A 23537-nucleotide genomic window follows, 5' to 3' on the forward strand; every position below is an offset into this window, starting at 1 on the left:
CAATAGTCAAAAAGGAATTCTCTTGGAAAAAGCATACAATTAAGCATAATAGTTTACATTCTTTATATCTAGGAATTGTAAGGCTTAATGATTTTATCTTTACTTGAGTGAATTTAATTTCTCCCTCACAGTCACCGGCCATAAAAAAATTATAAGTAAATATAAATTTAATGTGCAACTAAACGTTTTAACTATATCAACTTAATGTATAACTAAATGCCCATTTAGCTTAGGTCTTTTGTACAATGAATCTAAAGTCTTTTGATCTAGAAAAACAAATGAAAAATAAATTTCATATTCCAACTCAATATTTGGATAGAGAAATATTTAATGTTCACCATTTGCTATGATTACAGTTTTGGATCCATCCACTCTCTTTAATACTCAAAACAACAATGTCACTTCCACTAATACAAGTACTAGTAAAATTAATGCCTCAACTACACATGCTAATGAAAATGCCAAAGAGACTCAATCATAGAATTGCAGTGTCAAAGTCTTGGAAATAACATTTATCTTGAACACACAAAAAACTCTCATACCTTATGAGGTATATAAACTTCTAAAATAACTTGCTCTAGATTAATTATATTATTTTTATTTGAGTCTCTTTCCATCATTCCTCTTGTAAAATATGCTATAACTTCAAGCGATCATTGCCACCACCATGAACGATCACTCATAGAGTCATTGTGAATATGAACAATTTATCATTAGAAATATCCCTATTTTGATATAACTATTACTTACACTAAATTGATGCTTCCAATATGCAACTAATTTGATTGGGCAATTGAATAGGTCTAAAGTGAATGTAAGGTTTTTTATTCAAAGAACCAGGGGAGCATATATTACAATTCTATTACTTGATGTTTAAGCTTAATATTATAATGTCTATCATGACTTTATTAAATGTCAAATTGATTAAACATAATGTCTCTTTAGACTTACTTATATGCAATCACAATTTATATATAATTTATAAACAATGCAAAAAAGGATTTTACATTGCACCTTTTGCACTTAAATATAGGTGGATCTTTAAATGCATGAAATGCTTTTTGTTCTTTGTTCTTGCTGGTTTTTATATGTTTATCTTTACACCTAAATAATAACTAGGTTGACGACTTGATGTATGACTTACATCATCAACATCCACCTCGAGATGTCCAATAATTGAAATGCTTATTTTACCCCTTTAATAATATCAATATTTATAATCTTTACCACCATCTTCATCCAAGTCTAATACACAGATCCCTAAGTCCAAAAATGGAGCCAAAGGCATGCCATATGGCAGTGGCTAAAAGAAAAGTTTAACAAGTGTAACATATATAGACTAAAAGCTATGATTGGAGAAGTTGAGAGTAAAAGTGGAACTCTTAAAAAAGTACTAAAGGAATAAGCATGAAGTAATTGATAAGTAAGTTTTTAAAAAGGGATAAAAGAACAACTAATATATGGCAATTGTTGTGACATATAGAAGTGTTAAAACTGAAGTTGTAAGACCGAAAAACTTGAAGTGGACCAATATCAAAACCATCTCACCCCACTAAATCAAAAGCCATATATGTCCAAGGCCTAATATATCCAGAGACAGATATATTCATGGCTAGAGGGTGAAGTGAAAGCCTAAAGTGATCATTTCCTAGATTCTAAGGGATTTGGTAGGTTTATATAGCATAGTGAGGGAGGACTTATGGGAACCAATATGATCAAAGATGTCTATATTTATATGGTGGGTGATAATATAAACATTAGATATAGATGGATAAATAAGGTCACATTTAACAAGCATACCAAAAGAGCAAGAGTGGGATCCTACTAAAAAAGAAACTCTAAGCCTAATGACTAAGAAAATGAAAATACACTATATAAATCAGCTTTAAAACATCTAGAGTTGCACAAGGAATGAGCACAATAAAGATGGGTATGGCATGAAGCCATGACAGGCATCAATTAAAAAGAATATTTTACGAAGGATATTTAGTTAATATCTAGACTGTCTCTAGGATCAGGCTACATGGGATTCGGTTCCTCTCCAGCATGGAATGGAAGAGAGCTCTGGCAACAGCCATTTTGCTGCCTCTCAAATGCCATGATGATTGCATTGAAAGCGGATATCTACAGGATTTAGTGAGTTGGACTCTATCATTATGGGATATGTGCAATCTGGAGAAGGCAAGATAGCTCTGGAGCTGTTTGCTGAGATGGAAGAGAATGGTGTCTAGCTAGACAAGCAGATCTTCTTTGCAGTTGTGGTGTTTATGGCTTGCGGCAGCATAGCAGTTGGGGAAGCAAAGTGGATGGAAGGATGGTTAAGGTGGCATGCTTGGAGAAATGAAAGGCTGTTCATTCCCGGCTTGCAAAGTTGGTGTTCGTGTGAAGCTCGCTGGTGGATCTGAATTGTGGCAGCATGGCAGATTCTCGAGGAGTTTTTGACAGAATGATCTGCCACGACCTTAATTATCTCATGGAATTGAGCCGGGAAGTTGAGCTTGCCACGAGAAAATGCCACACAGCGGTATGCGGTTTCCTGGAATTCACCTATAGCAGGATTCGTGCAGGGTGGAAGATCGAGACAGCTTTAGACACATATCAACATATGCTGGACAAAGGCTTTGTCCCAGACTCTCGGACTTACGTCTCGGCTCTCGGCTCTCTTGGTGGCGAGCAAGCCAGACACTGACACGGACATCTCCCTCCTGGACAAGGCTATAGCAATTTAAAGCAGAGAGGCTGCCATCTCGACACTTGCGTGGCCAGCACTCTCGAAGCTTACGTCCAGTGTGGAAGCATAGCCGAAGCACAGGACGCGTTCGACGGGACTGTACAGCCGTGACGTTGTCTCATGGAATGCCATGGTTTGTGAGCGAGGAGCTATTCCAGCAAATGCAGGACCAAGTTTCGTCCCAGACGCTGCACCGAACGTCTGCAGCAGTCTCGAGGCGGGAGGGAAGTTTTCCAGGGGAGTTTTGGTTCGAGAGATCCACGCGAGCTCGACGTCTTCGCAGCAAATACTTTGCTCGAAATGTTTGAGAGGATGCAAAGTCACGCCCACCAAAAGATCATATAGGATCTCGAGGTAGTCCTTTAGGTGGCGAAAAGCAAATCTACGTAATCATCCTTTACACAAACGAGTTCGATCAACGTAGGTTGATCGATGGTTAGATTCACGAAACACTGCAAGAAAAGACGTACGGCGGCATCCATTAGCGGTACGGCGCCTTGTTGCTGAAGTACTCGTCGCGGCGGGCGTTGCGGAAGGCGCAGCATCCGACGGAGTAGGCGACGACGAGGAAGACGAAGACGATGATGTTGATGATGGCCACCTTGCGCCAGTCCTTGCGGATGTTCTCCAGCACGCCCGCGCGGCACGAGTTGCAATCGAAGCACAGCCGGTCGGCGGCGTTGTTCCACGCGAAGCAATCCGTGTCGGCGGCTGGCGAGGCGCTGTTGATCCAGGACGTAGCGTTCTGGTAGACGAACCCACACGCGGTGGGGGGCTTGCAGCACCCGGACTGGATCGATCCAACACTAAAACATCAGTGGAAGAGGAAGCATCGCCCAGCAAAGACCACAAAGACCAAGGAAGAATCTATCAAGCGCAAGAAGACGAAACATCGCAATCCAAGAAGAGATTATTTCGCCAGAGAAGGGAGAGAGAGAGCGACGGGAATCACATCATCCAGGGAATCGCGATCAAGCTCAAGAATGCCACAAGAGTCGCAAGCGATAGGGTGAGCGAGAGAGAGAGAGATTCTTGCCTCGAGAGGAGTGAGCCGCGCGGCGGAGAATGCAGCCTCGGTGGGATACTCGTTGTCGAGATCGCGGCAGACCTTGGCGTCGGCGAGGCAGCTCTTGATCCTGTTCCAGTTGCCCGTGTTCTTGACGCGGCGCTCCAGCCAGGTGGAGTAATCCCCGAGCCGGTACTCCTTGTAGCCCTTGCCGGACAGCGCGTGGCCGGCGCCCCTGTTGGTGACCGCGAACGCGAAGATCGTGAAGGCGAGCAGCAGCACGATGAGCAAGAACATGACGAAGAGATAGATCCACAGCAGCCATGACACCCTGAAGCAGCTGCCGATGAATCCCGCCAGCGACACCACGAGGATGAAGACGCCGATGGCGATCACCGGGCCCTGGAGGAATCGCATACAAACCGTGTCGTGGCGCTGCGATAGCCAGATCCCAGCGCCGATGACCGGGATTGCCAGCGCCAGCGTCAAGAAATTCAGGATTCCTGTGAGGTAATTGCTAAGCCCCATTTTCTCCCCTCTTGCTCTTCCCTCCCTGTTCTTCGTCTTCCCTTCTTTTCTACACGATTGACCTAAGGGTAAGGGCGAATATCCCTCGGGTAGACCTGGGATATTCGTTCCTTAGGCTTGACGAGCCAGGTGTCAGTAATTCAAACTGGCCCCTCGGATTAGCCACGTCACATCTCCGTCCTTAAATATCGGGCGTGACCACGTGTCCTGAAAATATCTGAGACATACGGTCGTACAGATATACATTCACAATCAATACAGAAGAGGTTTTGGTACATGGCCGCCATAGCTAGGGTTTAGGGTTTAGGGCAGGAGAGAGAGAGAAAGAGAGAGAGAGAGAGGAGAGGGAAAGCAAAGAGCGCAACGGTCACGGCATTCGTAGCGGCAGTGGCTGCGGCGGCGGCGCAAGCGCCAGCGACGGCGGCATTCCTTGCGAGGCAGAGATCTCTCGATTTCTCGGACGATTGGAGGTGAGCTCGCGATTCAGTCGGCCACAATAGCTAGATTCCTCCAGGTAGTCACCATAGGGCAGGAGGGCAATGGGGCGTACATGCCCGCGTTGCCGCCCATGGGCTGCAACGAGCTAGCGGAGCTGGAGCTCGAGTCAGTGGCGCTGTCGGCGGCGCACCACCACCACCACCACCACCACCAACACCACCAACACCACCAGCCGGGGCTGCCCACGGCGGCGGCGGCGGTAGCAGCAGCGGCGGCGGTGAAGCAGCCCAAGCCCAGGAGCGCGGCGCGCAAGCAGCCCAAGATCGAAGCCCTGGATTCCTCGTCGCCGCCGGGGCAGCACGACCACACCAAGCTGGGCGTGAGGAGCAATGCAAAGTTTAAGAAGCCGATGCTCAACCCCGGCCACGCCTCGGGCTGGCTGGCGATGATGGAGACGGACGCGGCGGGGTTTCTCCTCGGCCACCACCAGCAACAGCAGCAGCAATGCGAGCAGGAGCAAATCGCGGGTGGCGTCGCGAGCAACAACGCCGCGGCCTCCCCCGCTGCCGCCACCGCCACGAAGGCCGAGAAGTCGGGCAAGAACAGTGGTGGTGCCAAGGCCGAGAGCTCCACCACCCGGAAGTACTACCCGGCTCCGTTCTGCTCGTGCACCGGGACGAACCAGCAGTGCTACAGATGGGGGAATGGAGGGTGGCAGTCGGCTTGCTGCACGACCAAGATCTCCATGTATCCGCTGCCCATGAATCCCAAGAAGAAAGGCTCGCGAGTGGCGGGGCGGAAGATGAGCGCCGGGGCGTTCATGAAGCTCCTGGACAGGCTCACGGCGGAGGGCGTGGACGTGAACTCGTCGGTGGATCTTCGCCCGCACTGGGCCAAGCACGGCACCAATCGGTACGTGACGATTAAGTGATGGACAAGGCTCTTTCTCGGCTCGATCATCTCTTTGGTTCTTCTACTCTCGTTTCTTTCTTTCTTTCTTTCTGCGTCTAATATCACAGGAGAGAGCTTTGATCGTCGATCGAGACCACAGCACGCACTCCACAAACGCACATCAACCATGGTATACAGCGAGAAATTACAAGGTGTAATTCTACCGATGATGATGAAGTCTAGAAAACAAAAAATGTAGCTATGGAGATTTTTAAGGGAGGGCGAGAGAGGGTTATGTACATTTGTGAAGCAGATTGAGAGGAGAGGGAAATTATTTGCAAGGGGCAACACTACTTGCTTATAACTGTACATGGTTTTTCTCTCTATATTATTTCTCCCTCGCGGAACATGCTTTGGAATATTTTTAGCATTATAGCCGTACAGATATTTAGGGTTCTTCGGCGCAACAACGCCGTTGTGGAGATCTGGCGAGGAGCTTTGAATGCTGGCCAGTGATCGATTGGCTTTGGAAGGTATTTTGCTAGAGTTGGATGTGATAGTATCGTCTGCCCGAAATGCCGTTGTCGAGATCTTGCGAGGACCTTTGTTTAACAATGAATGCTGGTGAGCGATCGATTGCCTGAAAGGTATTTCGCTCCAAGCGCTACGCATATACTGATTGGCTGCTTGAATGAAGACAGCTTGGATATCATCTGGATTTACAGGAAAGGCAAGTTCCAATTGTGACTGATGCACAATATCAACATCGACGATCTAAATATACGTTTCGGACTTGATGTTGTTGCTCAAGGACGCGATTTCTTCTCACCAATCCACGGATTTATCATTGGACAGTAGATTTGGAGCACTGCAAAGGTATATAAACAGCTCGGTAAAACCGTTTTGGAGTTTCATATAATTGTCCTGGTTCGTCCTCTGATAGTTTTCTGTTCGTTTTTTTATTCTTCTTCAGCTAAAAAGCATTTCCGCACTTCCAACGATGTTCTTGGTCCTTAAGTTCTTGCTCAATCTTACGACTGTAAGTTTGGAACGATTTGCCTTTTATGACTGAGCTGAATCAGTTCTCAACAAAATTTTTTCCTGGAAGATAGCTGGTTTTTTTTTTTTCCTTTACGAGCATCATCAGTCTTACCAGTCCCGACAAGAAGACAGAACAATCTGGAAACTACGAAACAAATCCTGTTCTTGAGTTCTCGCTCAACCTTACGACGGAACAATTTGCCTTTCATGACTGAGCTGAATCAGTTCTCAACATTTTTTTTTTCTGGAAGACAGTATCCTTGTATGTAGTTGCTGGTTGTTTTTCTTTCTTTCTTTACGAGCATCATCAGTTTTACCAGTCTTATAAAACACCGACAAATAGAGACAGAACAAACTGGAAACTACGAAACAAATCCAGGCCTAAATACACGCGGTCCAGCGCGTGCCAAATGTGCAGTGAATACTACACAAAAGCAAGACGTGTCGAGTGACTGCTGCTCGATGCTAACTTGGACGCTCAACCAAATCCAAAACAAATCTCAACAGCCGCAGGTCAGTGTTTGTTTGTTTTCATGTTTCCTTTGTACTCCTCCTCCACAAACTTTGGTGCCGTTTGCGAGCAGGAAAGCAAGATCTGTGGTCACGAGCCGGGAGTTTCTCAAATCCGATCTATCCAGGACACTCTGGAATTAAGAGATAAGGCGACATCCAGCCAGTAAGATATATTCATATATCCGCGAATTCAGAAAGCTGGTATGCGGTTTGATGTTTACATGTAGCAGAGCTCTTTCTTTGCAGCTTCGCGAGGAAGACGCTCGCGGACGCCTCCTCGCCCGCTGGCTCCACTATGACTTCCACTGCTGCACACAAGACAGGCGGAACGCTTGTCTTTGCTTGAAATTTATGGCAACTTGGAACAAGCGACGAGCGAGGGGTGAGCGAGTGGTGAGCTCCTTACTCGGGCTTTTATTGTTGTTCTTGTGTTCTTTTTTATCATTTCCTGTCTTACGAACACGCTCCACAGCGCAGTGCATGACACAACAGTGGAGCCGCTTTGAAAAAACTTAGCGCCGGAGCGCAATGGAGACGAAACAGAAGGCAAGCACAAGCGTCAAAGTTTTGCGAGCTCTGAGAAAGAAACAGACAAAGTTTTGCAGAACTTCGCGTTTTTCTTTTGGCAGCGGCATGACCTCACGCAGCAGTACACCGAAAAAGTTTGAAGAGTTTGAAGCTTGACTGTACTCGTTCCTAGACCACGGACAAATGCCAATTGGGACCAGCCACGGGAGCTTTTGTGTTTTTCTCGTTGCTGAAAGGTAAAGAAAGAGAGAAAGGTAGACCGGCTATTGTTTGCGTGCTCTTTAACTACTTACAGCTGCCTCGCTGTGTGCACTGGTCCCGAACGTTCCCTTTTTTGCATTCCTTACTCTCACCAGTCACCATTTCTTTTTTTTTTTTGGTGGTGTGCAATCCAGGAACAGAAGATACGTATCATCAGCTCAGCTCCGACGGAAACGAAGGGTGCTCCGGTCAGCTGACTGAGAAGCAGGAGCAGAAGCTGCTGGTGTGTACAGGTGCAGGACCAGTTTTGGAGTTGTAGATTGTATTCCCAAAGCAGAGCTAGTGGCGCAGTTGTTACGTAGGTATGCATTGGTTTAAGAGCTCTGTTTTGGTTGTAGAGAATCAACTTCACCAAGTTGGTGCTTTCCCTAAAACTTCTCAAGTTTTTCTCTTGCTTCACAACTTAGTGATTGATTGAGCTGGCTGTGGTGCAGCTTTATCGGGGCGGGGGACCCTGATTTGAAGATAGTTCTAGAGGATTTTAGTTGGAACTGAAGAATCATCTCTGTGCGTCTCGAGAGCCTTCCTCTCATAAGATGATTATAAAACGCGTTTCATCAAAGACAAGGGCTCTCTCTCTCTCGTGACTCCCAGCTCGTGTGATAGAGACAAGCTCGCAGGAGCCAAAACGAAACGACTTGTTAACTGCTAGTCACTATATTGCTCGCACTCAACGCACGAGCTTGGTTTTCTTAACTTCTAGATCTTCCTAGATTGTTAAACTCGTTCTAGAGCATTTTTGTTGGAAGCGGTGCTGGCCTGGCCAGCCAGCGTCTGGTTCTTCATCCCTGTCGAGAAGATCTTTGAAATGCTCGGGAAATATCTAGAGAGGCGTAACGAGTGGCTCAACAAGGCACAACACACACGCAGACATCTCAACACTTGTAAGGAGAGATCGAAGATTTGCCCCGCTTTGGTCGTTTTCTCCCAAGGAAGACCTGTGACCCTCCCAGGGCCAGGCTCCTCTTTCTTTGCACAAAGTATACAACACTTGGAGCTAAAGTTTGGATCGAGCTAGGCTGGCTTACATGTGAGATATGTGCTTAAATCCACGCTTTCCAACAAAAACACACACTAGATTCGATTGGTCATGTCATTCCATCCATTCAATCCATCGCTTCCAGGGGAGCGGGGAATAAACATGAATGGAAAAGGTGGTGTACAAATGTGTGGTTAATGCCGCGGCAGGGAGGACAGCAGCAACAAATCCACGAGATGGTGTTGGTTTTTGTTGCTTTGCATTTGTGCTCATTCCCACCATAATCCTGTTATCCACCGCCCAAAGGCATCTTTTCTGCAGTTGGTTGGAGATCATGGAGGCAAAGCCCACACTTATAACCGATGATCGTCACATTCTTATATATAACTTTCTATAGCTTTTGTATTTCTTAGTTTAATAAGGTCTGTACACGGATGCGGTCGCTCGTAGGCGACAATTAAAAACGCTGCTGCATTCCAGCAAGTAGAAAAAGAAAGAAGAGAAGAGTATGTATGGGAAGAGAGGATAATTCGTCCCGGATTTTGGCTGCTACCTTTGGTGGCGTCGATCAAATTCCCTGGAGCAAATAGTGCTACTGCGAGCACTATCAAAAAACGGGCCTCCATCGATGCCATCCGCTTGAGTAGCAGGAAAAAAGGAGCGAAGGAAAAAGCGAGAGAAAGAGAAAGAGAAAGAGAAAAAGAGTGTAAACCCCCATTTCGTATGTGTAGATGCTGCTGCTTGTGTTGCTGATAGTAGTTTTTTTTGTTTTTCCTCCGCGTGATTTTGCGGTTTTCTTTTTCGTCAGTTGTTTGTCACTGTGCCGGAACTTCAATCGATGTCGGAACCTCAAAGTCCTTATTGATGTTCATCATGGCGAGCCTTGAGTCGAGGAAGTTCTCAATGTAAAACTTCCTGCAATGGAATAATCGAAGAAAATGTCGATAAGTTTGCGAGTCTAGATAGCTTATCAATCGACGCTTTTTTTGCCCACCTTGCTTTGCTTTCTTCCTCGGACTGATGCGATCGTTCGTGTTGTGTCCTGCATGGAACATCCGTGTAGAGAAGCAAGGCCTAGACAAAGCAAAGAAGAAGAATGCCAAACATTGAGACGGAAGGAAAAAAAGAGAGTGCTTTTTCGGTACCTCGATATAGTTTGTCACATCCAGAGTGAACCTATGAAACATTCCCGGAGGCAAGACGATGAGATCGCCCTTGCGGACACGGAAGCGTATCCACTTATCATCGTAGTCACGAATGTCCCAATATCCTGGAAAAGAAGTTCCAAGGATGAAGCAATCAATCCCCCAAAACAAAAAATCTTCGAGGTGGGCGGCTCTCACCTTCGCCGTCGAGGATGAGACGGATCTCCTCCTGCGAATGCATATGCTCCTCGAAGAACATCTTTATCTTCTGCTCGTAGTCTTCCATGGCCTCCGGCGACACGATCTTGGTCTCCTGCAAGAACACCCATCAATGAGAACGAGGCAAAAAAAAAAGGGAAAAAAAGAAATCTTTTTCCAAGTGTGAAAAGGAGAAAAAAAACAATTAAGAAAAGAAAGAAAGGAAAAGAAGGAAAGAAAAATGCTCTGGCAAACGGCGAAACGGAACGTCCACCATAGCTAGCTACGAAGGAAGGAAGGAAGTCGCAAATATCTTCTTCCATTCTTACCGCATACTTGTATCCGCGCTCCTTCTTAATCTTCTCGAGCATTGGACTGTTATTCCAGTCCGTCACGTCCAGCTTCCATGTCAAAACTCCCAATCCTGGATCAGCAAGAAAACCGTAAGAATGCGAGGAATTGGATCGCAAAAATCGATTTTTGGAGCTCCCACTGCATGGGAACTGCAAAAGAAAGGAGGAGTTTGTACCATGGACGTGTTCCAGAGGGACTGGCCTGTTTGGGGAGTACTTGTGAGGCAGCCTCTGATCTTCATCGCTGGGATTGTACTCCCAGGCTTCGATGTCCGACACATAACTTTGTTGCTGCAAAAACCAAGAACAAAGAGAGAGAGAGAGAGAGGGAGTGAGGGAGTGATATAAAAATCAGTGGATGGACGCTCACCTCCTCATTGCCAGCAACTTTGCAGTAGTCTTCAGCCTTGGCCATGATGTTTTGGGAGGGATTACGAGCTTTCAAGATTTCTCTCGTCTACTGTAAGAGAAGAAGAAGAAAAAAAAGCTCCCGCTTTGCTTCTTAGCTGTAGTCAAGGGCCGAGCGAGAAGCAGGAGTTTGAACGGCAACCTCTCAAAAACAGATCGAGCGACCGAGAAATCGAGAGTAAGAACAAGATTTGGAGAGCGGCGAAGAAGAACAGGAGAGATTCCAGAATGGAATGGAAGTGAATGAAGCGGAATATAGGATACATACGCATATATATATTCTTCCAAATTATATGTTAGCTTAACCCATGTATTTTGATATGACACGATAGCCACCATAGCTAGCTGTTACCTTACCACCACCACCACCAGAGAATTTTCCTGGTTTTAATCTTTCCAGGGAGACAAGGAGAAAAAGAAAAGGGTGAAATTTTCCTTTTTTGCCTTTTTCTTTCTTTCCTTTTTTTTTCTTGGAGAATGCTGGGGCTGCTTTGGGCTTCAAGCTTTGTGCTTTGTGTGTAAGCATCATTGCAAACACAAATAGTTAGGCAAAAGTTGACAAGGAGGGCATGCCTAGCCTTGAGCTCTTTCTACTGAAATGGCTAACAAAAGCTTATGTGATCATCCATTCCAAGGTTTGGAAGCCAAAGTTTTTACCCAAGATTTCGAGCTTTTTCTTCCTTTTTTTTCCCCATGACCTTCTACTTCTTTTGGTGTACGAAGGAAGAAAAAAGATGCAGTAGCAATGGAATCTTTCCAAGCGAATGTCGGGAAGCTGTACCCTCGACTGGTTGCATCGGAGTCTGCTATTTGGCAAAGCCTTTATGTTGGATGCCAGGCTAAAAGGGAAACCATGAGAGTCGCGAGGGTGACGAAAGAACCAAAAAAAAGAAAGAAGAACAAAGAAAAGCTTGTAAACTTTGTGGTGACACCAACATCACATTTTTATAAGCATTAGAGCGACCACTTTGGTTGGTCCCTCCTCAGTGGTTTAGTCAAAACACAAAAACAAAGCTTTGCTAAAAGGAGAGATCTCTAGCTTTTGTTTTAAAGATCTGTGTCTCTGTGTCTCTTCTTACTGTGAGAGTGTCATTTTTGTAACAACGAAGCAATCACACAGATCAAGAAGGAAACGATCAGCACTAGGCTCTTGCCCCTTTCCTTGTTCTTGCAGTCTTTCTGCTAGATTCTTTCAGGAATGACGTATGAACATTGGTGTTTCGGCTTTCGAGTGGTGTTACGAGTCAGATATTTTGTCCTGCGGCGATTCCGTTTCTCATACGACCGCGATCGCCCACTCCAAAACGATATAACAATTCGTCCAGAAAAGAAGAAACACTTGGTTTTGTACAGCATGACTTGTTGTTTACAAGCGACACACCCCCTCGGTAACATATTCCACTAGAACGCAACGTACACTGGAGGGGAATCTTCTGATCTCTACGGTTACAAAGTGTTCCTTTTGCTTCGAAAATGCCCAACCTTCTTTCGGTGCTTGCGTAAGAAAACCATGTGGTATAGTGTATCTCTGTGATGCAAAAGGCTACGTATGGCGCTATGACTTCCAGTTTTCTCGGTGTTGAATTAAACAAGCACACACTCATGCCACTATATGCTTTGCCTGCTCGCTGCTGGTCTTTGGAAAGACCACCACCTTGGAACTTTGCGAGCGATCATAGCTTTGCGTTGTGCTTCGTCAGAGACAGTCAGAGGGAGTCAGAGAGCCTTGACCCACACATCAATCTTCCATGGACAGATCGCTCCATGTATAACAAAACAACAACAGGAAAAGAAAAGAAAGAAGTTGCCTTACACTCGATATTCTAGATACGAGCTATTGTATTCCACGACCTTATCAATCCGTGTTGTTTGTCGCGAATTTCCGTCCACTGACCCGATCCCTCCAAAGAGTGAGAACTTTCACCAGAAGTTGGGAGGGACAATTATATCAAAGTTGGGGTCACGTATCGATCGATCAGTGACTTGTAAGATTGTGCTGTGGGCCTTATATATATTCTCCTGGCCCTTCCCAGGAGCCAAGAAAGAAGCATCAATCCAGTACACTATAGCGATACGAAATGAAGAACCCTAACTCTTTATCAATCCTAGAGCCCAGTTCCATTTGGTTGGATCCAGCCAAGCTCACTGGGCTTCCTCGATCACGCACTTTGGTCGTCTGATGATGGTACTTGATCTCCAAGGACAATCATAGCAAAACAACACAAGAAAAACAACACCGGAATGATCTGATCAAACAATTTGGAAAGAAGAAAAGAGTTTCTAAACACAACATTGATGAATGTTCTCCCCAGCAAGCAAACAAATCAATCAAAGCTGCCACACACGGAGCAAAAAGAAAAGAAAAGAAAAGAAAATCGAAAATTCTAGATTTTTTCAAATTTTAAAAAACTTGCCCGCGCTTTACCTCATCCGCCAAGTCGGCACGCCAGCGTGGCGGTCGTGGCGCCACAGCCTTGAATGTGGCAGCCGTCGACCCATCCATTTGCTCCGTTTATCTCGCCGCGAATCGTGGCGCCTCCGTAGCCGGTGGAGGGATCCAGTACAACTGCAGATCTTTTGCCTCGTCCGGGCACACAATTTTTTCTTGGAGCTTTTGGGGGGTTCATTCCAATGGTTCGTGAGGGACCAGTGAGACTGGAACAAGGGTGTCGCAGCATTGATTTCACCCCGAACAAGCGGCCAAAGCATCGGAATGCCGTGACATTATCAATGCGCGTCGCCATCGCCAATCGCCAAAAATCCACCCATTGATATGCGACCAGCGATTTGAGGAGCTCGCTCTAGATCGGTGGATCGCCCATTTGACGAGATTGATGGTCTCCAGCTCCAAATTCTTTGATGTGCCAGGCCAATGTCAATGGCCCCCAATTTAATCCCGGTTCCGGCTGCCCTGGGGACAAGTCAGTCCGAGAAAAGAGCGACCCCATCGCTTGCGTTGCGGGTAGTGAGGTGTCGCGCGTTTGTCGTGTACAAATCATCGCGTTCTCTCTCTTTTTTTCTATGCTATAAAATTCGTATAGCGACCTTTGCTTGCATAATCGCCATGTGAAGATCATCCGTCCATCGTAGGGGGAGGATTTTTTAACAAGGAAATACCACTCTCGCGTTCCATGCGCACATTAAAAAACTACGTACCGACCAAAAAGCTTCCTCTTTGGAGGGCAAAACATTGAAAAAGAGAATGTCAGTAACAGGAGCTTGTGGTGGGCTGGAGGTATAGCTCAGTGGTAGAGCAATTGACTGCAGATCAATGGGTCTCTGGTTCGAATCCGGATATCTCCTCTTTATGTGCACTGATTTTGATCCATTTTCAGCAGTTTTATTTGTATCCATAGTTATATAAAGATGAGGCTGTGGAGAACTTAGATCTTGTCCATTTTCAGCAATTTTATTTGTATCCATAGTTATATAAAGGTGAGGCTGTGGAGAACTTAGATCTTGTGGATAGAAGCAGCAGTGAGGCTGTGCAAAGCATAAGTTGATGATCAAAGATAACGAACTGTCTCTTCTACCACATGATACCCTATTATATGGTATCAACAACCATGACTTCCAATCAAACAAAACTCAGTTGGAAGTAAGACATGTATATATTTGGACTACTTGAGATTTAAATAATTTAACATATTATCGTAAAAGAATGCACTGTAAAAAGGTATTATATTTTATCTAATTTTTTCATTAATTAATTTCACAACCAATAAGATTTTATAGTATTTATGGACGAGTAGTGTCCCTTTTTTAACATATCATATGCAGTTGGGACTATAATCAGCTTCTTGATCAAGTCCACCACAGCCTTGTCCAAGGCAGCTTAAACTCAATTGAACTCAATCTCGTCTTGTAAGTTCTTGAGCCTATCAGAAACTCTTCTTCCCTACTGGCTACCAAGAGAGACTTCAACATCAGGAAATATGACTCAGTAGCAGTAGCTTGTGTCAATGGAATAGACGACACTTCGAAACACACCAGGAACTGGGAAGACTGGCTAAGTTTCTAAGAAGTAGCATGCAAGAAGAGAAAGAATCACAGTACCTCAATACGGCCGCGAGGGTCATCTCCTTATGTTGCATGTCGATCACTGATTCCTACATCCAAGAGAAGTCAGTTACCAGCCATTCTTGTGTCCCATTCGGGCGGCTTACATGTTTTTGGACGCTGCTCAGCGAGCACACCCTCCATTTAACTTGTAAGAGTTTTTTATTGCAAGCTTTTATCGCATGGATCCGCGCGGACAAAAACGCCGGCTCCATGCGCCTTCATCCGAAATCCTGAACTGCTTCTGTTTGAAAACGGTAGAAACCTAGCTTTCAGAATAAAATACCTGCGTAGCCAAGACGGAGCTGGAAGCTTGCGCTGTTGGAACTCAGTGAAAAGAGGTCTCGGCCCTGTGTATGCTGGACAGGAGTCCATACGCACTTGAATCGCCTGAGTCCATCGTCGAAGCATGGCCGTGAGCATGAGTACCAATCCCGACTTCGTTGTGGCTCCGGCAAGCACCCAGCAGACACCTCCACGACGCAGCATCGGCTTTCGTCGGCATCGACTTCAACAGGTCCTCGGCCGCATCCACCTGACCAATGCGACCGAGGAGGTCGATGAGGCACGAGAAGTGTTCCAGCGTCGGAGCAATGCAGTGGTCCTCGACCATGGAGTTGAAAAACGTCCAGCCATGTCTCAAGAGCCCCCCGTGGCTGCAAGCCGATAGAATGTTGGTGAAGGCAATCTGGTCTAGATCGTTGCCTTCCAGTCTCATCTTCCAGAAGTTTTCCAGTGCGCTGCTGCCTTTGCTTCCTCGAGCGTATGCAGCGACCAAAGAGCTCCAGCTTATCGTGTTCGGCGTCTCTAGCTCGGCAAAGACGTTCTTGGCGAGCTCCAAGCAGCCACACTTCCCATACATGTGTACAAGCGCGTTCCCCAGGACGACGTCGAGCGGCGCTTCTCCGGCGAGTAGAAAGCTCTGGTGGACGAGCTTCCCGTCCCTCAGAGCCCCGGCCTTAGCACAAGCGGATAGAACTATCGAGAGCGTGCCCTGGGACGGTTTCATCCCTTCCAGGTCCATGAGCTTCAGCAGCTCAAACGCCTGCTCCTTCTGATCGTTTTGTGCGCAGGCTGCTATGGTTGCACCCCAGGCGTCGAAAGTTGGCTCGGGAATAGTCCGCAGCATCTTTCTGGAATCCTCTACCTGGCCTCGGAGGCCATAAGCCGCGATCATCACTGTCCATGATATGCCGCTCCACCGCGGCATTCTGTCGAACAAGCTCTTGGCAGCCTCGAGACACTTGCCATGTCGACCAAACGCAGTGATCAGTGCGTTCCACGACACAACAGTCCGCTGCTCCATCCTGTCGAACGTCCGCTTCGCATCGGCCACCCTCCCACTCCGGCCATACTCCGATAGCTTGACGTTCCAGGACCAGACACTGTCCTCCACCTTCGCTGCTTCAGTCGCAAACCTCCGGACGGTGGCATTTTTTGCCACCTTCACGAACAAGGCCCGCGGACATAGAGATCGCATATACCTTGCATGAGCAAACCTTGAGCTATAAGGCTCTTGGGCTATATATAAAAAAACCATACATACCCTTTGTGCCCGTGAGTTGTGTTGTTGTCACAGGGAGCTTGGAGCCATGTCTGAAGACGTTGGAGCTATCCCGGTTGAAATAAAGAAGCTATGCAAGACCCCCTTCATCGCCGGAGCGGTGGCGCTGGACAAAACCATCCGGATCAGCTACAAGGTAAACAGGGACTGCTTCGTCTTCGAGCACCCGAGCAAGCTCAAGAACAACATCAGTGATCTCCACCAGGCCTGCAGCACCAAAAAGGATTACTCCCTCGAAAGGCCAAAAATCATGGCGAGCCTGGGCTTGTCTGGTATCCTGGACGAGGTGAAAACGTTCATGGGACCCGACCAGTTTGAGCACGAGCTCGTTCGGCTGTCGGTCTTCACGAATAAACACGAGTCGCCGGTATGGAGGAATAAAGGCGAGCACTGCGCCACCCTTTTGGTGCTGCTGCCAGGATTCAGAGGTGGCGATCTGGTTGTCAAGAGCAACGATGGCCTGGAACTCTTCCACGAGTGGCACAACAATGATCTCAACTGGGTGGCAATCCGGAGAGGGTATGAGTACCAGCTGGAAAAGGTGAGCAAAGGGACATGTGTGATGCTCACGTACCACATATTCGCTGCTCGAGCTCCAAAGACGATGAAGGTGGTGTCGCCGGTGCTGCCCGAGTTCTTGGCAAAACTCCACACAAGGGTCGAGCGCAAGGAGGTGTTTGGATTCCCGTGCGAGAACTTGTACCACAAGGCGCTGCTGGAGACGTGTAGCGCCGAGTGCCTGGCCAAGATGCTGCGCGGCCAGGACGCGGTGCTCTACAGCGCTGCCAAGGCCGCGAAGTTGATGGTGGAGGTGGTGAAGATCTGGGAGTCCTCCGGGGACGACGAGGGACAGAAGGACATCTACATCGATCGCGCCTTCAAGGGATTCGAGGTGTCTGGCTACCGCTACAACAGGAAGGACGACATCCACCGGGTCGAAGATATGATCAATGCCGGGAAGTGCCCCAGGGAAGTGGAGAGGGACGATAACATTGTGTGGGAGCCGGGCAAGCACCAGTGGCTGACGGGCGCGGTCCACCCCTACGACGACGAGGACGAGAAAGGCGGTGCGGTGACTGGGATTACGAGCGTACACTGCGCCGCCGCGATCCTAGTGACTGTCTTTGGCGCGACAGTCACCAGGACCAAGACCAAGACGAAGCGAACGCGGCAGGCCGATCAGGAATCCGAATCCATCGAGAAGAAGGCCAAGAGCGAGGAATCTAGCAAGGAGTAGCAGCGAGAGGAGCCCTAAGCCCAGCCAAGAACCCTAAAGTGGGGAAAAGGGAGTGGACATTTTTTTTTCTTACGAATCGAACCTTCGTTCTCTAAACAAAAATAGGGTAGCAATTTGCTAGAATAGAAAAGATAAATGAACCCCACCTCATCACCTCCAACCTCTGTTCGTGCCTGAGATTCGTCCTCATCGGGCAAGCCAAGGTCTCCCCGAGGTCATCTGGGAAAGCCTCCATGCTTGTCAGTATCACGCGCCTCAGCTCAATTCTTGCATTTGTCACCCTGCAGTAATACGCAACACCTCCCTGGTTCACCTGGGGCTGACCTGTTCGTCAACCTCTTGCGCTCCATCCCTACACCCACCCAGCAAAGCTCCTTTATCAAATGGAGAACATACTGTTCTTCGACCTGAAGGCAAAATCCAGCTCCTCGAACCTGTGCTCAATAGCTTCGCAATCCCCCTTCTTCACCCATTTGATTCGTGGGTTGTTTGCCAGCCAGCCTTGTACCACTTCACAATATCTCTCTGTCTGCTGCTCCTCCCAGTAGAACTCGTCTCCCAACATCCTTGCCTTTAACGCATTTCCCATCTATGTCTCTGAACAACCCCTCCAATCCGAGTGCGTTAACCACTAGTTCTAAGTCCTCATCGTTGAGCGAGACTTTTTCGCATAGAGCGTCAAGATCTACGCGAACACAAGGATAGTGTTAACTTTAAAGTAATGGCAGGAGAGGCTTTCATTTGCTTTGAAGTAGAGGACCTTGCTGTCTGGGAATTCACCTTCAAAGGCGAGCAGGCTCTTCCGTGGAGCCGACAGAAACGGAGGACAACTGAGCTGCAGGTCGTGGACGTTGTTAGGAAGAAGCCACAACAACTGCGGACAGTCATCAGCGAGATGGCAATGACGCACTCTCGCATCGGAGATGGCACCAGGATCGCGGCAGCGCAGTGGACGCTCGTAATCCCCTTGCCTTACTCTCGTTCGTAGGGGTGGGCTACTGCTACGTTGGGCTGGCCGCAGTTATCGTGGCTATCGTTTCTCGGGGGAGAGATCCGGATGCTGTGCGCCGACGAGGATCTCTAAGAATTCTTCCTGATACGGCCGCTTCTCAGCTATTTGGGAAGTTCGACGAGGAAGACTTTGAAGGTGAATTACCACATTCTGAGAAATGTCGAGAGATGAGGTACGAGGATCTGGAAATTCAGTTCGAGGGCCTGAATTACGCCTTGAGCTCGAAGAACGATATGATTGTAATGTCGAGGATCTTCGGGCTCAGGGCGCTTTCCTGGGTGTGAAACACCAGAGGTTGACGAACAAGTCACTGCGGGAGGCCATAGTAGACTCCATTGTGTGGGCTGATGCGTCACACTTCCCGTTTGTTCAGTTCGTAACAGGCATGCACAAGGGAGGTGCTGTATTCTACTGCAAAGCAACGAGGGGCATTGAGATGGGGCAGGTGATGCTAAAAAGCATGGAAGAAGTCAAGAAGTGGCTTTCCCATATGACCCATGGCCTCATCATCCTGAAGACCTTGCCCTCTAAGGAAGAAGTTAAAGCAATTGAGCCCGGTGGCTGAAAAACGAAGGCGATGTTGCAATAGAGACTTGCTATGCAGTAGAGAATGAAGGTTTGTAAGTGAAGCTCTTTCAAAACATGATTTGTAAAGGAGAGCTTGCAATTCGAGTTGGGGCTGAGCGTGGCGCTGCCCAGAAGTTCTGCCGGGCATGCTGGAGCGAAGGAACAATGGTGGCGCGCTGAAAAATCCTGTGATAGGCCGAGGATATCGTTGACCCAGGCTGACTTACGATCTCTCGACAGGAGTATCAGTCTTAAGTAATGAATTTATAATCAAATATTATAATTTTTATAATAATTTAGCATATTACATTTTAATACAACCTTGTACAACAGCTAGATTACTACAAATATAAATTTTATTTCAATTTGGATCGCCAGGGTCGCCATGGGCGACCACAACAGTAAGATTTTCAGCTCAAGATTCTTCATTGGAGATCAGTCCTCAACGTTGCTAGGCAGATTATAGGTAGCGCCATTCTTTGTTTCTACATTCCTTACCTCACAGGCTTGTCTTCTAAGATCCACCAGCTTCTAGCTTACGTTTGCGCAGTCAGATCTAAGTGCTCCAGCTTGTGCTCTCGTTCGATTTCCTCTTCATGTTGTTCCTTTGAAGGGATTTCAGGAGCTAGAAAACGGAGTACCATAAAACGAAACTTGGAATACATCCCGCGCCACGTTTGATTAGATGGCTAAAGCTCTGGCGTTCAAAAATTTGCTAATCATATATCTCAAAACTTTGTTCCAATGGTAAGCATATACTTCTTCGCTGAACATAACGGACTTGACATGGTTCACTTTCCAGGTTGTTGGTGCATCAGTTGTACGTGAAGCTTCTAGTTTTGTGCTTGGTATAGATTAATTCGAGCTAGTGCCTAAACACAAGGTAATTATGTGAGATAAAATCAGTATGCTGAAATGACATGCTTGACAAAGTATTCTCACTGAGAGACAAAGCCATTCTACCAGCCTAGTTGGCTTGTGGTTGGGTTCTTCTCCTCTGAATTCTCGAATTCAAATTCAGGCTCTTGCTGTGGTAGTATATACTGAGTTGGAGGATTTGAACTGGGACCTGTTGTGGAGGTGGGGGGTGAATGGCTTCTTGGGATCTTCATGGTGGAATCTATAAGATCTAAAACAGAAATTTACATACATTTCAGAACATTTTTTACTGCTTCTTCAACTCCCTCATACTTAACTATTGCCATGGATGCTCGTTAGCCTGTGTCAAAAACAACATTATTAAATTGCTTTTGACATTTCACTCAATACCTCCACACAAGCAACAAGGTCTCTTTCAATACCTCCCCACTGGCAACAATGTTGAAAACCTTATATGTACATGCTTTATGTGACGAGGTATGTTGGATGTTTCACGCAAGGTAAAGAACAAGGCTTTAGTTGAGGTTCCCTCAGCACTCCACATGACAAGGAGGATGCTCTAGCTATCAAGGTGAATGCTCCTTACTATGTAATGGTTACAAGTGAGGAGGTGGAAGTGCCATGCAATAGTCATGAGGTGGAGGTTCTTTATGACTTACTGGTTCCAAGTGAGGAGGTGTAGGCTCCATGCAAGCCTCCTTGTGAGCATGAGGATCTATGAAAGCTTAGGAGGGTCCTTCACCACCTCATATTTGTCAACAATCTTATATTCAACCACAAACTCACATTTATCCACCACCTTATGCTGTGAATTGTAAAATTGCATTATAGGGTTTGCAGCAGTAAAAAGATCTACTAGTATTCAATGCAAAGCTTATCTATAGTGATATAAACTCCATCTGGTGTGATATCTTGCACTTGCAAAGTTGTTTCTTTTGCATTTTTGAGATCGAACACCGCTTCTTCTGCAATCTCCATGGCACTCTTCTACCACTCCCTCTTCACCTTCCTCCATAGCATCATCCTCTGCTTGTGCTATTGGCTCCATGACTTGCAAGGGGGGTTGCATAAGACAACCCCCTACACGCCACACACATGCTTGTTATGTCAGGAGAAAAGAAGATGACATGTCTCCAATCTTGACCTTGCACCTCACCAAGTATTGCTGCTAAGATACACCTGAGAATTCCCAGCACCCAATTTAATAGAGCATGAAGCCTTTTATTGGAAAGAAAAATAAAACACACAAAAGCATAAATATATGGAGGTATATACAATACATAAACATACTAGTATCCCAGCATGCAAACTCTAACATCCTGCTATCCTTAGTTAACATAGCAATGCCTTAATTCCCAACACTCTGCAAAAGAAATGAGAGGAGCTGGGCTGCGATGGTGGATGCCCTAGGTATCCTGGACACCCAGCATGCCGAGGGATTCACACCACACCTCCACCTGTTCACAAGACGATAGTCAATGAACTGCTAAGCGAGGGGCTGGGTAGTTTTTGAGCTGAGCTCACGAGTTGAGCTCAAGTCAATGAAACTCAATGAAAGTCAATATAGTCCACCAAATACAAAAGTTGATGTTTAAATGATTAGTTCAGGACGAATTAACAATTCTATTCAAAACTTAAGACATATTTTCAGTCTAAGAAAAAGCTAAATAATATAAATTTAATAAGAAAATAAATATTATAAGTCAAAGAAGAAACTCTATATTACCACTAAAAAATTTGACTAAAAAAAAAAAAACTTAGTCTTCCTTGGCATCCACATCCACAAAAGGAGGAATTTGTATAGTATTATGCTCTTTAACTGTGTGCTCTTGTTGTATATAAGCTTGTGCCATTGCTTTTGCATAACATAGCAAATTATAGCTCATGTCATCGATCCACCTAATATACACAACCATGATGGAATTATTATAAGGAGAAATTTATACTTTATTATCACCTGTTATGAAATGTCCCAAAAACACTTTCAAATGCACTCTCCTTCTCTAGTGCAAAAATTGCATGCCTAGTCTCTTTAGCCGCTAGCACTATCGAACCAAAACCTGCTGTAGCATCAAGCACAATCCCCTTAGGAGGACAAAACAACTCTAGGAGGATTTGCATAGCCTTTGGTGAATGGTGTCAATAATTAGGGAACTTTATATGATGGTCCTCATTGATGACATTTAGGATGATATTTGTTGAGCTATCATATCCTGGCAATGCCAAATCTACACATCATCAGCTCGTGTAATACTATGGCAAGAGTAGCAGCAGAGAGCATGGTAGTTCCATGCTAAAGCCTACAAGGAAAAGAGGCAATCAATTTAAGATATGAAAAATAAGGAAATGCAAACCTTTTGGATTTGGCCACCTGCTCCTTTTGTTTCAACCGGGATGTTTGAGAGTAGGCAGCCTGATGCAAACTCAACCAATCTAGAGTCATCATTCTCCGCCATCGTTGCAAGAAGACCTCCCCAAAATAAGGAACGAGGAAGAATGACTAGCATAATGCCCTTGTATCGCAACACCTTGGATGCCACATCCACTGCTTGAGAAATATGGTCCGGTTGAAGGATGTTCCAGGATGGAGTGTCATCTTGTAAAGGTGATAACCCATCAAGCAGGTCAAAGAATGCAAGGTTGATGCTGAAAGTATTGTTCATTCCCAATCCTTGCATCCATCAATGGAACATAGAAGACTCTTGGCTCATGTTGTTGGAAAGCTGAAAGTAGTCCCCAATAACTATTTCACGTTGCCAACACTTCCCATAAGAGAAAGAGGGTGAACCTGAATAGTGTTTAAAACCAGGAAATATTAAATTTAATACATGTTTTTTTTCATACCTGTTTATGTGAAGCCGATGAAAATAACTCTTGGAGGTCATCCTCTGTAGCAATGGGGAGGGATGGAAAGAATGCATTTGTATGTCGATATATAGAGTGTTGGTTGGTTTCTCTGACATCTACAACCAAATTACAAAGTTCTTGCTCCCGTGTAGTGGTGACCAGAAAACAAGTTTTGGTGGCAGTTAAATTGTTTTCATTTGCTCAAAGCATGGGCATGGTGGTGGTGATTGTCAGATGTTATGTAGAAATGCATTGAGTTGGTGGCTAAAGGTGCAAAATAAAAAACATGGCTGTGGTTGCCACATTGGTGCCTACACCAATATGATTGAAATAATCTTTAGCTTAACAATAG

At 46.1% G+C, this 23537-nt stretch overlaps 4 protein-coding genes, 1 long non-coding RNA gene and 1 other non-coding gene across 13 annotated transcripts; 3 read left to right on the forward strand and 3 right to left on the reverse strand.

The window, feature by feature from the left end:
• Positions 1 to 3007: 3007 nt before the first annotated feature.
• LOC9640880 (tetraspanin-8) lies at positions 3008 to 4382 on the reverse strand. Its single transcript, XM_002993275.2, has 2 exons — positions 3768 to 4382; positions 3008 to 3521 (listed from the first exon to the last, which is right to left on the reverse strand). The coding sequence occupies exons 1-2, from the start codon at positions 4263 to 4265 to the stop codon at positions 3213 to 3215; spliced, it is 807 nt and encodes a 268-aa protein (XP_002993321.1). The 5' UTR covers positions 4266 to 4382; the 3' UTR covers positions 3008 to 3212.
• Positions 4383 to 4569: 187 nt separating this feature from the next.
• Positions 4570 to 6001, forward strand: LOC9640881 (barley B recombinant-like protein A). The gene has a single exon (XM_002993247.2). The coding sequence runs from the start codon at positions 4816 to 4818 to the stop codon at positions 5632 to 5634; it is 819 nt and encodes a 272-aa protein (XP_002993293.2). The 5' UTR covers positions 4570 to 4815; the 3' UTR covers positions 5635 to 6001.
• A 43-nt stretch (positions 6002 to 6044) lies between these two features.
• LOC112343480 lies at positions 6045 to 8324 on the forward strand. 7 transcript variants are annotated; one of them, XR_002991296.1, is made up of 7 exons: positions 6045 to 6241; positions 6296 to 6470; positions 6568 to 7148; positions 7220 to 7311; positions 7379 to 7541; positions 7621 to 7912; positions 8072 to 8324. It is a non-coding gene; the product is annotated as an uncharacterized LOC112343480 (long non-coding RNA). The 7 variants fall into 7 exon arrangements; XR_002991297.1 differs by having other exon boundaries at positions 7395 to 7541; XR_002991300.1 differs by having other exon boundaries at positions 6568 to 6889; positions 6947 to 7148; positions 7220 to 7541.
• A 969-nt stretch (positions 8325 to 9293) lies between these two features.
• Positions 9294 to 11258, reverse strand: LOC9640853 (1,2-dihydroxy-3-keto-5-methylthiopentene dioxygenase). Its single transcript, XM_002993276.2, has 7 exons — positions 10983 to 11258; positions 10789 to 10903; positions 10589 to 10683; positions 10260 to 10374; positions 10062 to 10186; positions 9911 to 9990; positions 9294 to 9831 (listed from the first exon to the last, which is right to left on the reverse strand). Exons 1-7 carry the CDS (start codon positions 11025 to 11027, stop codon positions 9732 to 9734), a joined length of 675 nt encoding a protein of 224 aa, XP_002993322.2. The 5' UTR covers positions 11028 to 11258; the 3' UTR covers positions 9294 to 9731.
• Positions 11259 to 14251: 2993 nt separating this feature from the next.
• Positions 14252 to 14323, forward strand: TRNAC-GCA. The gene has a single exon. It is a non-coding gene; the product is annotated as a tRNA-Cys (tRNA).
• A 535-nt stretch (positions 14324 to 14858) lies between these two features.
• On the reverse strand, positions 14859 to 16735 carry LOC9640882 (pentatricopeptide repeat-containing protein At4g02750). Of its 2 annotated transcripts, XM_024667021.1 has the most exons (4): positions 16626 to 16735; positions 15366 to 16563; positions 15187 to 15312; positions 14859 to 15129 (listed from the first exon to the last, which is right to left on the reverse strand). In XM_024667021.1, the coding sequence occupies exon 2, from the start codon at positions 16557 to 16559 to the stop codon at positions 15408 to 15410; it is 1152 nt and encodes a 383-aa protein (XP_024522789.1). In that variant the 5' UTR covers positions 16560 to 16563; positions 16626 to 16735; the 3' UTR covers positions 14859 to 15129; positions 15187 to 15312; positions 15366 to 15407. The 2 variants fall into 2 exon arrangements, with proteins under 2 accessions (XP_024522789.1, XP_002993323.1); XM_002993277.2 differs by having other exon boundaries at positions 15187 to 16563.
• Positions 16736 to 23537: the final 6802 nt, after the last annotated feature.

This window comes from Selaginella moellendorffii, unplaced genomic scaffold, assembly GCF_000143415.4.
Source record: "Selaginella moellendorffii unplaced genomic scaffold, v1.0 SELMOscaffold_152, whole genome shotgun sequence".
In the NCBI taxonomy this organism is placed as follows: Eukaryota; Viridiplantae; Streptophyta; class Lycopodiopsida; order Selaginellales; family Selaginellaceae; genus Selaginella; species Selaginella moellendorffii.

Bases quoted from the DNA above. Each gene is read 5' to 3' on its own strand.
- LOC9640880 (XM_002993275.2), bottom strand. From the start codon at position 4,265: ATGGGGCTTAGCAATTACCTCACAGGAATCCTGAATTTCTTGACGCTG. The intron at 3,522-3,767 runs GCAAGAATCTCT...GGATCGATCCAG, and splicing joins CGCGGCTCACTCCTCTCGAG to TCCGGGTGCTGCAAGCCCCC.
- LOC9640881 (XM_002993247.2), top strand. From the start codon at position 4,816: ATGCCCGCGTTGCCGCCCATGGGCTGCAACGAGCTAGCGGAGCTGGAG.
- LOC9640853 (XM_002993276.2), bottom strand. From the start codon at position 11,027: ATGGCCAAGGCTGAAGACTACTGCAAAGTTGCTGGCAATGAGGAG. The intron at 10,187-10,259 runs GTGAGAGCCGCC...CTTCTTTTCCAG, and splicing joins TCTCATCCTCGACGGCGAAG to GATATTGGGACATTCGTGAC. The intron at 9,991-10,061 runs GTACCGAAAAAG...TGCTTTGTCTAG, and splicing joins ATGTGACAAACTATATCGAG to GCCTTGCTTCTCTACACGGA.
- LOC9640882 (XM_024667021.1), bottom strand. From the start codon at position 16,559: ATGCGATCTCTATGTCCGCGGGCCTTGTTCGTGAAGGTGGCAAAAAAT.